This window comes from Thalassophryne amazonica, chromosome 17, assembly GCF_902500255.1.
Source record: "Thalassophryne amazonica chromosome 17, fThaAma1.1, whole genome shotgun sequence".
Classification (NCBI taxonomy): Eukaryota; Metazoa; Chordata; class Actinopteri; order Batrachoidiformes; family Batrachoididae; genus Thalassophryne; species Thalassophryne amazonica.
Genome location: NC_047119.1, coordinates 64,319,226 through 64,338,251, shown reverse-complemented (window position 1 = coordinate 64,338,251; position 19,026 = coordinate 64,319,226). Strand labels below are relative to the sequence as shown.

General features: G+C 39.5%; 1 protein-coding gene across 1 annotated transcript in view; it reads right to left on the bottom strand.

Annotated features, from left to right (window-relative positions):
• The window catches only part of LOC117529122 (3'-5' RNA helicase YTHDC2), a 143,088-nt gene that overhangs the window by 120,752 nt on the left and 3,310 nt on the right, over positions 1–19,026 (bottom strand). The window contains exon 4 of the mRNA XM_034191822.1: positions 11,673–11,869. Coding sequence (XP_034047713.1) covers positions 11,673–11,869 — 197 coding nt within the window. The remainder of the gene's footprint in view (positions 1–11,672; positions 11,870–19,026) is intronic.

Genomic DNA, 19,026 nt, shown 5'->3' with positions numbered 1-19,026 from the left:
AATAACCAGCAAAAATCTATTTAAGCATAAAAATTCAAAAAGAAAAAATAATATAGCACCTTCAACTGCACCACAGACTAAAACAGTTAAATGTGGTCTATTAAACATTAGGTCTCTCTCTTCTAAGTCCCTGTTAGTAAATGATATAATAATTGATCAACATATTGATTTATTCTGCCTTACAGAAACCTGGTTACAGCAGGAAGAATATGTTAGTTTAAATGAGTCAACACCCCCGAGTCACACTAACTGCCAGAACGCTCGTAGCACGGGCCGAGGCGGAGGATTAGCAGCAATCTTCCATTCCAGCTTATTAATTAATCAAAAACCCAGACAGAGCTTTAATTCATTTGAAAGCTTGACTCTTAGTCTTGTCCATCCAAATTGGAAGTCCCAAAAACCAGTTTTATTTGTTATCTATCGTCCTCCTGGTCGTTACTGTGAGTTTCTCTGTGAATTTTCAGACCTTTTGTCTGACTTAGTGCTTAGCTCAGATAAGATAATTATAGTGGGCGATTTTAACATCCACACAGATGCTGAGAATGACAGCCTCAACACTGCATTTAATCTATTATTAGACTCAATTGGCTCTGCTCAAAATGTAAATGAGTCCACCCACCACTTTAATCATATCTTAGATCTTGTTCTGACTTATGGTATGGAAATTGAAGACTTAACAGTATTCCCTGAAAACTGCCTTCTGTCTGATCATTTCTTAATAACATTTACATTTACTCTGATGGACTACCCAGCAGTGGGGAATAAGTTTCATTACACTAGAGGTCTTTCAGAAAGCGCTGTAACTAGGTTTAAGGATATGATTCCCTCTTTATGTTCTCTAATGCCATATACCAACACAGTGCAGAGTAGCTACCTAAACTCTGTAAGTGAGATAGAGTATCTCGTCAATAGTTTTACATCCTCATTGAAGACAACTTTGGATGCTGTAGCTCCTCTGAAAAAGAGAGCTTTAAATCAGAAGTGCCTGACTCCGTGGTATAACTTACAAACTCGCAGCTTAAAGCAGATAACCTGTAAGTTGGAGAGGAAATGTCGTCTCACTAATTTAGAAGATCTTCACTTAGCCTGGAAAAAGAGTCTGTTGCTCTATAAAAAAGCCCTCCGTAAAGCTAGGACATCTTACTACTCATCACTAATTGAAGAAAATAAGAACAACCACAGGTTTCTTTTCAGCACTGTAGCCAGGCTGACAAAGAGTCAGAGCTCTATTGAGCCGAGTATTCCTTTAACTTTAACTAGTAATGACTTCATGACTTTCTCTGCTAATAAAATTTTAACTATTAGAGAAAAAATTACTCATAACCATCCCAAAGACGCATCGTTATCTTTGGCTGCTTTCAGTGATGCCGGTATTTGGTTAGACTCTTTCTCTCCGATTGTTCTGTCTGAGTTATTTTCATTAGTTACTTCATCCAAACCATCAACATGTCTATTAGACCCCATTCCTACCAGGCTGCTCAAGGAAGCCCTACCATTATTTAATGCTTCGATCTTAAATATGATCAATCTATCTTTATTAGTTGGCTATGTACCACAGGCTTTTAAGGTGGCAGTAATTAAACCATTACTTAAAAAGCCATCACTTGACCCAGCTATCTTAGCTAATTATAGGCCAATCTCCAACCTTCCTTTTCTCTCAAAAATTCTTGAAAGGGTAGGTGTAAAACAGCTAACTGATCATCTGCAGAGGAATGGTCTATTTGAAGAGTTTCAGTCAGGTTTTAGAATTCATCATAGTACAGAAACAGCATTATTGAAGGTTACAAATGATCTTCTTATGGCCTCAGACAGTGGACTCATCTCTGTGTTTGTTCTGTTAGACCTCAGTGCTGCTTTTGATACTGTTGACCATAAAATTTTATTACAGAGATTAAAGCATGCCATAGGTATTAAAGGCACTGCGCTGCGGTGGTTTGAATCATATTTATCTAATAGATTACAATTTGTTCATGTAAATGGGGAATCTTCTTCACAGACTAAGGTTAATTATGGAGTTCCACAAGGTTCTGTGCTAGGACCAATTTTATTCACTTTATACATGCTTCCCTTAGGCAGTATTATTAGAGGGCAATGCTTAAATTTTCATTGTTACGCAGATGATACCCAGCTTTATCTATCAATGAAGCCAGAGGACACACACCAATTAGCTAAACTGCAGGATTGTCTTACAGACATAAAGACATGGATGACCTCTAATTTCCTGCTTTTAAACTCAGATAAAACTGAAGTTATTGTACTTGGCCCCACAAATCTTAGAAACATGGTGTCTAACCAGATCCTTACTCTGGATGGCATTACCCTGACCTCTAGTAATACTGTGAGAAATCTTGGAGTCATTTTTGATCAGGATGTCATTTAATGCGCATATTAAACAAATATGTAGGACTGCTTTTTTGCATTTATGCAATATCTCTAAAATTAGAAAGGTCTTGTCTCAGAGTGATGCTGAAAAACTAATTCATGCATTTATTTCCTCTAGGCTGGACTATTGTAATTCATTATTATCAGGTTGTCCTAAAAGTTCCCTGAAAAGCCTTCAGTTAATTCAAAATGCTGCAGCTACAGTACTAATGAGGACTAGAAGGAGAGAGAATATCTCACCCATATTGGCCTCTCTTCATTGGCTTCCTGTTAATTCTAGAATAGAATTTAAAATTCTTCTTCTTACTTATAAGGTTTTGAATAATCAGGTCCCATCTTATCTTAGGGACCTCATAGTACCATATCACCCCAATAGAGCACTTCGCTCTCAGACTGCAGGCTTACTTGTAGTTCCTAGGGTTTGTAAGAGTAGAATGGGAGGCAGAGCCTTCAGCTTTTCAGGCTCCACTCCTGTGGAACCAGCTCCCAATTCAGTTAACTTTTTAGTTAGCGGATTAGCAGTTATCGACGCTAACGTTTTGGTTGGTACTAATGATGAGCAATGTGACACAGTGACTGCCAATCCCAGTAAGGGCAGCGTGACGTACTTTGGTTGGTTATTGGTTATAGTTATTTATAATAAGGTTCTCGTTTAAACTGTGAATCATCAAATCTCAATTGTAGTTCTTTGTCAGTGTTAGGAATCATTGCTATTTTTGTACTGTTTGGCAGATGTATCGGAATTGCTATTTTCACTCCCAAATATTGGCATCAGCCCCTAAAATATCAATATCAGATGAACTCAAGTATAAATCTGACATATTTCACGTTTTTCTGGTCAATTGAATATAATGTGTTAAGATACATGCTGCATTCCTGGATGCATGGCTTCCAACACATTGTCATTCATTCTCACAACACCTAAAAGTTTCAGGTGTGATTTTGTCCCATTCTTTCTGCCAACATTGTTATGGTCTGCAACAGTATGTTGTCATCATTGCAATTTTTTTGTTTCAAAATTCTTCCCACATTCAGCAGACAGGCCCGTTCAGTAGCAGTGACCTTTGCCATATGTGTGCAGAAGATGGTTTTTCATTGTCGTCTTGAAAAATGCATGGAAAAGATGTCATTTTGAAGGCAGCATATGTTGTCAAAAACTCTCAATGTGCTTTTCTGTATTAATAGAAGTGTAAATTACATCTGCCAAGGGCAATGACACAATCCCATACCATGACAGACCCTGACTTTTGGACTTGTTGCTGATAACAATCTGGATGGTTCTTTTCATCTTTGGTTCGCAGCACACAGCATCCATTTCTTCCAAAAAGGATCTGGAATACTGATTCCTCTGAGTGTAATACATGTTTCTACTGTGTGATGTTCCAGTTTAGATGCCTCCAAGCCCAGAGAAGTCTTATAAGGCTTCTTTTTTGCCTGTTAAAATTTTAAGTGGCCTTTGTGAATGTAAATCCTTATTGCAGTACCTGACAAAGGTTTTCAAAGTGAACCTTTTGCCCATATGATTATATCAGCTATTGATGAATGGCTGTTGTTGACGCGGTGCTGTCTGAGGGACTGGAAATCAAGGGTGTACTTTTTAGGCAGGCAACCTTGCCCTTTATGCAGTGAAGTAGATTACAATTTGTTCATGTAAATGGGGAATCTTCTTCACAGACTAAGGTTAATTATGGAGTTCCACAAGGTTCTGTGCTAGGACCAATTTTATTCACTTTATACGTTTCCCTTAGGCAATATTATTAGACGGCATTGCTTAAATTTTCATTGTTACGCAGATGATACTCAGCTTTATCTATCCATGAAGCCAGAGGACACACACCAATTAGCTAAACTGCAGGATTGTCTTACAGACATAAAGACATGGATGACCTCTAATTTCCTTCTTTTATACTCAGATAAAACTGAAGTTATTGTACTTGGCCCCACAAATCTTAGAAACATGGTGTCTAACCAGATCCTTACTCTGGATGGCATTACCCTGACCTCTAGTAATACTGTGAAAAATCTTGGAGTCATTTTTGATCAGGATATGTCATTCAATGCGCATATTAAACAAATATGTAGGACTGCTTTTTTGCATTTGCGCAATATCTCTAAAATTAGAAAGGTCTTGTCTCAGAGTGATGCTGAAAAACTAATTCATGCATTTATTTCCTCTAGGCTGGACTATTTGAATTCATTATTATCAGGTTGTCCTAAAAGTCCCCTTTTTCAAGCCTTCAGTTAATTCAAAATGCTGCAGCTAGAGTACTGACAGGGACTAGAAGGAGAGAGCATATCTCACCCATATTGGCCTCTCTTCATTGGCTTCCTGTTAATTCTAGAATAGAATTTAAAATTTTTCTTCTTACTTATAAGGTTTTGAATAATCAGGTCCCATCTTATCTTAGGGACCTCATATCACCCCAATAGAGCACTTCACTCTCAGACTGCAGGCTTACTTGTAGTTCCTAGGGTTTGTAAGAGTAGAATGGGAGACAGAGCCTTCAGCTTTCAGGCTCCTCTCCTCTGGAACCAGCTCCCAATTCGGATCAGGTAGACAGACACCCTCTCTACTTTTAAGATTAGGCTTAAAACTTTCCTTTTTGCTAAAGCTTATAGTTAGGGCTGGATCAGGTGACCCTGAACCATCCCTTAGTTATGCTGCTATAGACTTAGACTGCTGGGGGTTCCCATGATGCACTGTTTCTTTCTCTTTTTGCTCTGTATGCACCACTCTGCATTTAATCATTAGTGATTGATCTCTGCTCCCCTCCACAGCATGTCTTTTTCCTGGTTCTCTCCCTCAGCCCCAACCACTCCCAGCAGAAGACTGCCCCTCCCTGAGCCTGGTTCTGCTGGAGGTTTCTTCCTGTTAAAAGGGAGTTTTTCCTTCCCACTGTCGCCAAGTGCTTGCTCACAGGGGGTCGTTTTGACCATTGGGGTTTTTACGTAATTATTGTATGGCCTTGCCTTACAATATAAAGCGCCTTGGGGCAACTGTTTGTTGTGATTTGGCGCTATATAAATAAAATTGATTGATTGATTGACTGATCCATCAAGACAAAAAAAAAAAAAAGCATGTTAAATTACGCTGTTAACAACAACATGTCATTAATTACAAGCAACTTAGGTTACAGGGACAGGGTTATAAGACTCAAATCCAGCCTTTTCAGACTCATCCACAAGAAGCCCGTTTTCAAAAAGTATTGTTTTCAGCCACCAAAAACAAGATACGCTGCGAGGGAGCCGCCTGTTTTTTTTTTTCAGCTGAGAATATGACTGATGTGTGCAGCACAGCGAGGGAGAAGGTGCATGTCACACACTTGCATTACCAGGATCCTTTCTTAGTAAGTCAATGTATTTGAGATCTGTGTTGGTTAGTCATAAAAAACGAAAGCAGATTTTTTTACCCTTATCACTTGGCAATGTAAACGTGCACACTTAATATAATTATGCCACATCACAAGTCCTGGCGATGTAACAATCGCACATGTGCACATTAATATGGTGATGCTCAAACACGATATATCATGCAGCCCTACTCCTGACACTTTTCTTCAACTCTCTGCCACACTCTCTTTACTTTCAACAGTTGACCCCAAGCATGTAAACTCATCAACCTTCACCACCAACAGCTTACAACTGCACTGTTCCACCAGGCTCCTTCTCATTCAGGCAAATTACTCTGTCTTACTCCAACTGACTTTCATTCATGTTCTTTCTAAAGCATACCTCTAGGGGAGGTGATGTTCTAGTGGTTAAGCGCTGGGCTTGAGACCAGAGGATCCTCGGTTCAAATCCCAGTCTGACCAAAAAAAAAAAAAAAAAAAAAAATCACTAAGGGCCCTTGGGCAAGGTCCTTAATCCCCTAGTTGCTCCTGGTGTGTAGTGGGCACCTTGCATAGCAGCAGCCTGACATCAGGGTGAGTGAGTGTGAGGCATTATTGTAAACCGCTTTGAGCATCTGATACAGATGGAAAAGCGCTATATAAATGCAGTCCATTTCAGCTTTAGCCTCTGCCTCACCAAGCCCATCTTGATCTGCTATCGGTACAATATAAGAAACAATATAAGGACTATTTGAAGGAATCCCTCGGTGCTTGTCACTTCAACTACACATTCTTTCCCATTCAATTAAATCAGCAATTGCATCCAAGCTTTTGACTGGTTGTGTACATGCACACCCATCATTTGTTGACCGTGGGCCATATAATCAATATCTCGTATTTTTGAGACCATGACCTACATCTGGGGTGGGTGCAAAAATCTCACCAAAGCCTATGGTTCCCCAAACAACATGTTTTCACAAACGTGAATTTTGAGCATTAGTGGGAACCGATGGCCCAAAATGTCAACATGCATCAAGCAGGCTATTTTCAGGGAAAAAAAAAAAATCCAAGTAAAAGTAACCCAGAAAGCATACAACTGACTTTTAAAAATAATTTTCTTCGGTATTTATGGGTTTTAAAAAATTTAAATTGGTGATCAGTTACTCCATTTCACTGTCACTGCTGTCCTCATCAGAATCATCTTCACTGTCATCATTATCTAAAGTGATCCACTGAGGTTATGACAATCATGTCTGCCACATTTGCAGAGATCTGTGCATGGATTATTGTTTTGCAGACATGTACAAATGTCTGCAATTAGGGTTTTTTTTGTTGTTGTTGTTGTGTTTTTTTATAATTACCAGTGCAATACTCAAATTCCATTACACAATCATGCAACTGCAAATCACAGTTACCATGAAATTAATTATCCATGAGATACATGGATAAGATAATTATAGTGGGCGATTTTAACATCCACACAGATGCTGAGAATGACAGCCTCAACACTGCATTTAATCTATTATTCGACTCAATTGGCTTTGCTCAAAATGTAAATGAGTCCACCCACCACTTTAATCATATCTTAGATCTTGTTCTGACTTATGGTATGGAAATTGAAGACTTAACAGTATTCCCTGAAAACTCCCTTCTGTCTGATCATTTCTTAATAACATCTACATTTACTCTGATGGACTACCCAGCAGTGGGGAATAAGTTCCATTACACTAGAAGTCTTTCAGAAAGCGCTGTAACTAGGTTTAAGGATATGATTCCTTCATTATGTTCTCTAATGCCATATACCAACACAGTGCAGAGTAGCTACCTAAACTCTGTAAGTGAGATAGAGTATCTCGTCAATAGTTTTACATCCTCATTGAAGACAACTTTGGATGCTGTAGCTCCTCTGAAAAAGAGAGCTTTAAATCAGAAGTGCCTGACTCCGTGGTATAACTCACAAACTTGCAGCTTAAAGCAGATAACCCGTAAGTTGAAGAGGAAATGGCGTCTCACTAATTTAGAAGATCTTCACTTAGCCTGGAAAAAGAATCTGTTGCTTTATAAAAAAAGCCCTCCGTAAAGCTAGGACATCTTACTACTCATCACTAATTGAAGAAAATAAGAACCCCAGGTTTCTTTTCAGCACTGTAGCCAGGCTGACAAAGAGTCAGAGCTCTATTGAGCCGAGTATTCCTTTAATTTTAACTAGTAATGACTTCATACTTTCTTTGTTAATAAAATTTTAACTATTAGAGAAAAAATTACTCATAACCATCCCAAAGACATATCTTTATGTTTGACTGCTTTCAGCAATGCTGGTATTTGATTAGACTCTTTCTCTCCGATTGTTCTGTCTGAGTTATTTTCATTAGTTACTTCCTCCAAACCATCAACATGTCTATTAGACCCCATTCCTACCAGGCTGCTCAAGGAAGCCCTACCATTAATTAATGCTTCGATCTTAAATATGATCAATCTATCTTTATTAGTTGACCATGTACCACAGGCTTTTAAGGTGGCAGTAATTAAACCATTACTTAAAAAGCCATCACTTGACCCAGCTATCTTAGCTAATTATAGGCCAATCTCCAACCTTCCTTTTCTCTCAAAAATTCTTGAAAGGGTAGTTGTAAAACAGCTAACTGATCATCTGCAGAAGAATGGCCTATTTGAAGAGTTTCAGTCAGGTTTCAGAATTCATCATAGTACAGAAACAGCATTAGTGAAGGTTACAAATAATCTTCTTATGGCCTCAGACAGTGGACTCATCTCTGTGCTTGTTCTGTTAGACCTCAGTGCTGCTTTTGATACTGTTGACCATAAAATTTTATTACAGAGATTAGAGCATGCATAGGTATTAAAGGCACTGTGCTGCGGTGGTTTGAATCATATTTATCTAATAGATTACAATTTGTTCATGTAAATGGGGAATCTTCTTCACAGACTAAGGTTAATTATGGAGTTCCACAAGGTTCTGTGCTAGGACCAATTTTATTCACTTTATACGTTTCCCTTAGGCAATATTATTAGACGGCATTGCTTAAATTTTCATTGTTACGCAGATGATACCCAGCTTTATCTATCCATGAAGCCAGAGGACACACACCAATTAGCTAAACTACAGGATTGTCTTACAGACATAAAGACATGGATGACCTCTAATTTCCTGCTTTTAAACTCAGATAAAACTGAAGTTATTGTTCTTGGCCCCACAAATCTTAGAAACATGGTGTCTAACCAGATCCTTACTCTGGATGGCATTACCCTGACCTCTAGTAATACTGTGAGAAATCTTGGAGTCATTTTTGATCAGGATATGTCATTCAATGCGCATATTAAACAAATATGTAGGACTGCTTTTTTGCATTTGTGCAATATCTCTAAAATTAGAAAGGTCTTGTCTCAGAGTGATGCTGAAAAACTAATTCATGCATTTATTTCCTCTAGGCTGGACTATTGTAATTCATTATTATCAGGTTGTCCTAAAAGTTCCCTGAAAAGCCTTCAGTTAATTCAAAATGCTGCAGCTAGAGTGCTAACAGGGACTAGAAGGAGAGAGCATATCTCACCCATATTGGCCTCTCTTCATTGGCTTCCTGTTAATTCTAGAATAGAATTTAAAATTCTTCTTCTTACTTATAAGGTTTTGAATAATCAGGTCCCATCTTATCTTAGGGACCTCATAGTACCATATCACCCCAAAAGAGCGCTTCGCTCTCAGACTGCAGGCTTACTTGTAGTTCCTAGGGTTTGTAAGAGCAGAATGGAGGCAGATCCTTCAGCTTTCAGGCTCCTCTCCTGTGGAACCAGCTCCCAATTCAGATCAGGGAGACAGACACCCTCTCTACTTTTAAGATTAGGCTTAAAACGTTCCTTTTTGCTAAAGCTTATAGTTAGGGCTGGATCAGGTGACCCTGAACCATCCCTTAGTTATGCTGCTATAGACTTAGACTGCTGGGGGGTTCCCATGATGCACTGAGTGTTTCTTTCTCTTTTTGCTCTGTATGCACCACTCTGCATTTAATCATTAGTGATTGATCTCTGCTCCCCTCCACAGCATGTCTTTTTCCTGGTTCTCTCCCTCAGCCCCAACCAGTCCCAGCAGAAGACTGCCCCTCCCTGAGCCTGGTTCTGCTGGAGGTTTCTTCCTGTTAAAAGGGAGTTTTTCCTTCCCACTGTTGCCAAGTGCTTGCTCACAGGGGGTCGTTTTGACCGTTGGGGTTTTTCCGTAATTATTGTATGGCCTTGCCTTACAATATAAGGCACCTTGGGGCAACTGTTTGTTGTGATTTGGCGCTATATAAATAAAATTGATTTGATTTGATACAGTATTCCAGTTATGCAATTGCTAAGCAATAAAAGCAAAACAAGAGTAATCAGAGAAAAAAAAAAAGAGAGATTTGTGACATCTGCCAATCCAGATCCGGATCACCTGCAAAATTTAATGGGTTCTTGCATGTCCTAATATCTATCCATGGTGAAAATGTGGTGAGAATCTGTGAAGTAGTTTTGTCGTAATCCTTCAAAGCCTATATAAAGTGAATCTTGATCTAGAATCCTGATCTGGATCCGGATCACCTCCAAAATTTAATGGAGTCTTCCACGGCCTAATATGTATCCGTGGTAAAAATTTGTTGAGAATCCATTAAGTAGTTTTGATGTAATCCTTCAAAACCTATATGAAGTGAAACTTGATCCAGAATCTGGATCCAGATCAACTCCAAAATTTAATATGTTCTTATTTAGCAATAAGGTCAAGTGAGAGGAGAAAGTGTTGGCTTTTTAAATACTTGAAAGACACCAGACTCAATGAGAGGATTTAGGACTGCTATAACGGACAGTAGGTGGCAGCAATGCAACAATAAGAATGCCACCACCATTAAACACCATTTAAAAAGAGAGGTGAGTTTGATTTACTCATAGGGACACCCGATTTGACAAGAGTGTGTTTCGTGTCGAAATAAAGCCATAAAAAATATATATATTTCATAAGTTAGTGGTTTTGTATGACTATATAAACAGAACATGTAGACAAATTTTTGATGGAAATCTATATACAAACAGAGGTTTTGCTTACATGGTACTGTATTCTAAGCATGTAATTGCTGGAGAATAAGTACATATAAATGACTAATCAAATGAATGAATGAATGAATGAATAACCAAATAAATAAAAGCCAGAGGTTCTCCTACATGTCTAGCAGTAAAGCATAAAAAAATCACTATAGTATTACTATGAATTAGAATATTCAGGTCATTAGAAATGATAAGGCTGTGGGTGATCATGTATTTCATGATGTTAAATGATGCATCAAGTATTGGTCTGCTCTAATATCTTTGGATATCAATGGGTCATACATAACCTACTGCTGATGCTTATGTAGAATAGAATAGAAAAGAACAGAATAGAATAATTCTTTATTGTCCACCGATGTGGAAAATTGTCTTCGGCTCACCAGCACAAAAAAAGACAACACTAAAATACAAACAGTCAAACAAACACACGAATAAAACAAAGATAAGATACATAAAATACATGGAAGTATGTATCTATTATTATTATTATTATTGAAATCTGCCAACTTGACCAGGTGTTGAGCGATGTAACGCCTTGCAATTTCTGTTTGCGCACCTTTCTTTCCAAAGTCTTCCATTTTGGAACTTATTCTAAAAAAAAAAAAAAAAAATCTTCTCTGAAAATGGTTCTACTTTGCACTTTTGGATGGGAAAATACACATAAAATACACTTTTTCTTTATCCAAAGATGACGCATCCTGTTCACTGTAGGCCATGTCACATCACCGAACCGCTGTGTTACGCTGATTGTCACTGGCCAATTGCTTGTAATCAATGGAATGATTGTCAGTTCTGTTCAAGACTTACTGGGTATTTTAAACATGTTAATAATGAATTAAAAAATTAAATTATGCAGTAATGTACTCAGATTTTAGACACACTCACCAGAGTCTGTAGTCACAGATGTGCTACTGCTAGTATTTGGCTGCAAGTCTATGCGCTCCTTGTTGGTAATGGGAAACCTCTGGAGTAGGTTGCGTATGTAAAACAAGGAATTACTGGAGAGCGAAAGTGGCATTGCAGGCTGAGGTTTGTTTGAAACGTCCTTCTTCTTGACCGTAACAACGCGTCTTGACTTTTTCCTGAAACACACAAGAATAAAATGTTTGTACAGAAATACAGAGAAACCACATCAAAATTTGCAATTCCAAAAGTGCTGAAATATTATTCAAGACATCAAATGGTTCCATTCAACAACACTGGCTTTAAAAGTTTAGGCTCATATTTATGGTGTTCCAAAACCTCCTGCAGTAACTTTGTCACAGATTCAACAGAATGAATAATGTGGCAACTGGAGGATGCTTTCACTTGAAACGCATTTGTATAATCATGGGATATGTGTATGTTTTATGTCTGTTTGTGGTTTGATGCTCTTCTGCTGCTGTGAATTTTTTGGGAGGTTGCATCTGCATTTGCAGTTGGGATCTTCCAAATTGTTGGCAGCACAGTGGCTTAGTGGTTCGCACTATTACCTCACAGCAAGAAGGTTGTGGGATCTCTTCCCACCTGGTCCTTTCTATGTGACGAAATACGACTTTTTTTATATATCAAGGGTTTTACCCCAAACCAGAGATGATGATTTCAAGAATTTTATTAATAATAACGTTGTCAGCAATTCTGATCTGACATTGGCTACTAATGTGAATGCTAAATTCAAATCTTATAAGCTGTCTGCTAACTTTGTAGAAAAAGACAGTGTTTCATCCTGAAGTGTGGCAGCTGGACATCACGGTCCAGAGATGGAGGCTTCATGGTGCTACCAAGGAGAGAATGTTCAGATTAGATAACTGCCAGTAAGAGCTGGCATCTACCTTCAGATAATCTAACTTTTATTAGTTACAATTCTGAGTATGCAGACTCTGCAAGATTCATGTTTTTACAAAATTTATTCACACAATGTGCACGCACTGCACTTGTGCAACAGCATGGACATTTTAACTCTCTGGGGTCCGAGGGCATTTTCTGGACCGTTCACTCGCCTGGCATAAATGTTTTATTATTGCTGTTAACAGCTCTCCCTGCATCCCACAATCAAGTTTTACGTCTCTTTTTTTCAGGACAACCTGTGCTTTCAGAATATATGTGTTTTTGTTGTGTTTTATAAGTGTAATAAAGGTTTACAATTAAAAATAGGCATGGGAAAAAATAAAGCGAAAAATAATTTTCTTCACACATTTATTCAAAACACAGAGCAAACTATACTCAACAAAAATATAAACGCAACACTTTTGGTTTTGCTCCCATTTTGTATGAGATGAACTCAAAGATCTAAAACTTTTTCCACATATACAATATCACCATTTCTCTCAAATACTGTGCACAAACCAGTCTAAATCTGTGATAGTGAGCACTTCTCCTTTGCTGAGATAATCCATCCCACCTCACAGGTGTGCCATATCAAGATGCTGATTAGACACCATGATTAGTGCACAGGTGTGCCTTAGACTGCCCACAATAAAAGGCCACTCTGAAAGGTGCAGTTTTATCACACAGCACAATGCCACAGATGTCGCAAGATTTGAGGGAGCGTGCAATTGGCATGCTGACAGCAAGAATGTCAACCAGAGCTGCTGCTCGTGTATTGAATGTTCATTTCTCTACCATAAGCCATCTCCAAAGGCGTTTCAGAGAATTTGGCAGTATATCCAACCAGCCTCACAACCGCAGACCACGTGTAACCACACCAGCCCAGGACCTCCACATCCAGCATGTTCACCTCCAAGATCGTCTGAGACCAGCCACTCGGACAGCTGCTGGAACAATCGGTTTGCATAACCAAAGAATTTCTGCACAAACTGTCAGAAACTGTCTCAGGGAAGCTCATCTGCATGCTCGTCGTCCTCATCGGGGTCTCGACCTGACTCCAGTTCGTCGTCGTAACCGATTTGAGTGGGCAAATGCTCACATTCGCTGCTGTTTGGCACTTTGGAGAGGTGTTCTCTTCACGGATGATGCGAAGGAGATGTGTTGCACTGCATGAGGCAAATGGTGGTCACACCAGATACTGACTGGTATCCCCCCCCTCAATAAAACAAAACTGCACCTTTCAGAGTGGCCTTTTATTGTGGACAGTCTAAGGCACACCTGTGCACTAATCATGGTGTCTAATCAGCATCTTGATATGGCACACCTGTGAGGTGGGATGGATTATCTCAGCAAAGGAGAAGTCCTCACTATCACAGATTTAGACTGGTTTGTGCACAGTATTTGAGGGAAATGGTGATATTGTGTATGTGGAAAAAGTTTTAGATCGTTGAGTTAATCTCATACAAAATGGGAGCAAAACCAAAAGTGTTGCGTTTATATTTTTGTTGAGTATATAATAAACAACTGTTTTGACACTTTATAAAGGTAATTTGAGGTCTTGTGTGAAAGACTGTGCAACAAAAGGGTTTAAACAATAAACACAAATGCACATTTTGAACAATATATACAAAATGGTCTATGCGTTTTGTTGTCCATTGATATGGTAACCAGTGCTTCACGCAGAGAAAGCAATAGAGTTATCCAGTAACATTCACATGCAAACTAGTGGAGCGATCCTGATAGTTACACACTCTTTGTTTGAGCACGTGAGATTGTCATCAGAGGCTCTCCGTCTGTTCCTACTTTCACTGATCGCTGTGCGTAATGGCGCAGGGCACACTGAGTATGTACTGATAGTATGTACTCATTGGAGCACCCAGGGGGCTATTCAAACGGGCCAACTAGTAACATATCACTCCTGCAAACGATCTTCGGCTTTTCACGTGAGGTAAATCTGCCCTACGATTGGATTTTGGAAAACCATGTGACAGTGAACCAATTCCGATTGGACACTCACATTGCGCACGTCATCACACAGCTTCTATGAGGAGTATAAAGATGGCCGATGGCTGGCTCAAAAGTATGCGGAGTTAACTTTTCAGCAATAAAAAAAAAAAGTAAGTTTCTATCTCATATCATTAAAAAGTTATCTATAATTTAGTAAAGCTTGGTCTTAGACTTGGTATACGACGGCGTCGACCCCAGAGGTTTAACACACAATTTGGCTGGTCTGATCAACAAAATGACAATGTTGTCACGCATGGTGCTAGTGCCATAGACGAGAGTGTGGACCACACGGTGGTTTCATGATTGTTTGGAGAGCAAGTATTCTTGCTAAGGTTACACCTGTAAAATATAATTATAGTCATTTATGTGCTGTAATTGTTGAAACTGAACAGTATAAGTTTCTCCTAGTATGTGTATATATGCCTTGTGACGACAATAGTCTTGGTCAAAACCTTGTTGAGTATCATTCTATTTTGAATGACACTGACATTATTTGCAATGATATAGATGTGTCTTATGTTGTTCTTGCAGGTGATTTTAACACTGATGAATTCCTATTGTACCAGAGCCTTGGATAACTATATTACAGATGAGAATTTGCATTGCAACTACAAGATTTACACATACAGTGGGGAAAATAAGTATTTGACCCCCTGTCAGTTTTGCAGGTTTTCCCACCTACAAAGAATGGAGAGGTCTGTAATTTTTATCGTAGGCACACTTCAACTGTGAGAGACAGAATCTTAAAAAAAAAAAAAAAATCCAGTAAATCACATTGTATGATTTTTAAATAATTAATTTGCATTTTATTGCATAAAATGCGTATTTGACCCCCTAAAAAAAACAGAGCTTAACAATTGGTACAGAAATATTTGTCTGCCATTACAGAGGTCAGACGTTTCCTGTAGTTTTTGACCAAGTTTTCACACACTGCAACAGGGATTTTGGTCCACTCCTCCATAAAGATCTTCTCCACATCTTTCAGGTTTGGAGTTTCAGCTCCCTCCAAAGCTTTTCTATTGAGTTTTTCCCTCCCACTGTCGCCAAGTGCTTGCTCATAGGGGGTCGTTTTGACCATTGGGGTTTTTCTGTAATTATTGTATGGCTTTTGCCTTACAATATAAAGAGCCTTGGGGCAACTGTTTGTTGTGATTTGGTGCTATATAAATAAAATTGATTTGATTTGAGTTCAGGTCTGGAGACTGGCCAGGCCACTCCAGGACCTTGAAATGCTTGTTACAGAGCTCCTCCTGAGTTGCCCTGGCTGTGTGTTTGGGGTCATTGTCATGCAAGAAGACCCAGCCATGACCCATCTTCAATGCTCTTACTGAGGGAAGGAGGTTGTTTGCCAAAATGTCGCAATACATGACCCCATCCATCCTCCCTTCAATACGGTGCAGTCGTCCTGTCCCCTTTGCAGAAGAGCACCCCCAGAGTATGATGTTTCCACCCCCATGCTTCACAGTTGGGATGGTTTTCTTGGGGTTGTTCTCATCCTCTAAACATGGTAAGTGGAGCTGATTCCAAAAAGCTCTATTTTGGTCTCAACTGACCATATGACCTTCTCCCATGCCTCCTCTGGATCATCCAGATGGTCACTGGTGAACTTCAAACGGGTCTGGACATGTGCTGGCTTGAGCAGGGGGACCTTGCTGCCCTGCAGGATTTTAAACCATGACAGCATCATGTGTTACTAAAGTAATCTTTGTGACTGTGGTCCTAGCTCTCTTCAGGTCATTGACCAGGTCCTCCTGTGTAGTTCTGAGCTTTCTCAGAATCATCTTTACCTCACAAAGTGAGATCTTGCATGGAATCCCAGACTGAGGGAGAATGACAGTCATCTTGTGTTTCTTCCACTTGTCCTGTAGTCAATCCCAGCCTTGTGCAGGTCTACAGTTTTGTCCCTGGTGTCCTTCGACAGCTCTTTGGTCTTGATGGTGGATAGCTTGGAGTGTGATTGATTGAGTGTGTGAACAGGTGTCTTTATACAGGTAACAAGTTCAAACAGGCGCAATTAATACAGGTAAAGTGCAGAATAGAGGTGCAGAATAAGAGGGCTTCTTAAAGAAAAATTAACAGGTCTGTGAGAGCCAGAATTCTTGCTGGTTGGTAGGGGGTCAAATACTTATTTTATGCAATAAAATGCAAATTAATTATTTACAAATCATACAATGTGATTTTCTGGATTTTTTTCAGTTGAAGTGTACCTACGATAAAAATTACAGACCTCTCCATTCTTTGTAGGTGGGAAAACCTGCAAAACTGACAGGGGGTCAAATACTTATTTTCCCCACTGTACCTATTACAGTAAAGGCTTAGGCCACTGCTCTTTCATAGATCATTTCATTGTTAGAATTTATGCTCAACTTTTGTGCTTACACCAGTTTGTAGGTTTTAGCATACACCATATTTCAGGAGGAAATCCATGCACGTCTTTATACATGAGGCCCCTGGTGCTGTTTTTACCATTATGTATTTCTTTTCAGGGTTTTTATTCCATTTTATTGTACAACTTTGTTTTTAAAAGTTTGTGAATAAAGAAATATTGCCATTGTTTACATACGCTGTAAGACAGCGGAACTCTGGCACCTCGGTCCATTCTGGGAAGTGCAGGCGGCCACCAGAGGTATAATGGGAAATGCTGAAACACCGAATTGTGTGCAGAATTTTGGGGGGGAGTAGAGAAGTTTGAATCTTCGACTGGACTGGGTTGCTTGACGTGAGGACATTTCGCTTCAAATCACAGAAGCTTCCTCAACTAAAATTCTTGCTCTGGTAGTCTGACTTCTGTCTTGACTCTTGTAGAGAAGAATAAACCAGAAGTCAACAAAAGCTGGAGTTTTTAACCTAACCAGACCCCTCCTACCGAGAGGCCGACTGCTATAGGCTAGTGACTAAACAATATCTCTAATTAGCACCTATTGTGCTCTAGTTAGCACTCCCCTAATGATGGGAGTGAAGCCTCCCCTGATGGCTCCCTTGACGACTCTCCTGATGACGTGAATGACTCATTGCCATGAACAAAAGACTGAAACTGCTTTGACCTGAGTACCCCATTGTAAACAGGAGACAAAGCGTGTCTGAGACCCGCCCCCCGGTTAAGGTTGGGTTTCAACTGTTTTACAAAGAATGCTTCCTTGACACCTCTCTCAAACCATTTCTTCTCTCTGGCTAAGATTTTAACTTCCTTGTCCTCAAACGTGTGATTAGTGTCTTTCAGGTGGAGATGAACTGCAGACTGAGGTCCACTGGCGACCTCTCTGCGGTGCTGGTATAGCCTCTTGTTTAAAGGTTGCTTAGTCTCACCTATGTAGTGTTCATTACAGTTTTTCTGACTCTGATATAATACACTACATTGGTCTGTTTGTAACTAGGGATCCTGTCCTTAGGGTGAACTAATTTCTGTCTCAAGGTGTTAACCGGTTTAAAGTAAACTGGGATTTTGTGCTGTCTGAAGATCCTCTGTAGTTTTCCCCTACTCCTGCTAGAGGCCCTTCCCTCTGCACTGGCAACTGTCATCTTGTCTTGTGCAAGGCTTGCACAAGACACACTCAAAAATACTTATTGAATGTGTGGACCAGCCGAGTTATCCCTTGTTCAGAATATTCAAAGCAACATGAGAGACTGGCAACACACAACTGGACGGGAGGACTGCAGTACTCACACCTATGCACAAGAAGAGTAACAAGGTGCTACCAAACAACTATCGGCCAGCATCCACCATCTACTACATGCAAGGTAATGGAGTCCCTGATACCGGACCAGATGTAGTTTCAGGGAGTGGAGGAATGAAGTCTCTGACATTCCAAGGCTGATCAATTAACAGAAATAAAACTTCAACATGCCTGCACATCCACGGACCCCCGAAGGTTTTAATCCCTGTGGTGTCATGCATGTCATCTTCTGGGAGTGGGGGTGCTTTGTGCCCTGTGATTTTTGCCGTGGCTGCAGACCACTATGTGGCCATGGGCTGCGCCCACAGTTTGGGTTAAATGGCACTAATTTAACTCCTCATAAATTATCCATGTCATTACATCTCATATCTATTACAGTCTGTGCACAGATTTATATCTTTCCCTCACATATGCATTCATATAATTCATATTTACTCAATATAACCCTAAATTTATGTAAAATTAAAATATTATTATAACAAATGATCATGTTTTGATGGTGCGAGGAAACTGGAGCATCCGGAGAAACCCACAGAGACACGCGGAGAACAAGGAAACTCCACACAGAAATGAGTTGGGTCGTGGAGGACTCGAACCGTGGACCTTTATGCTGAGAGTACTAACCACTATTCCACCCAAGTAAGTACAGCTGGGAATGCACTTTTGGTAAAAATAAAAATAAAATAATAATGATTTTACTGCTCAACCATTCACTGAGTTCTTAGTAGTGTAAATAATAATTATCATTCTAC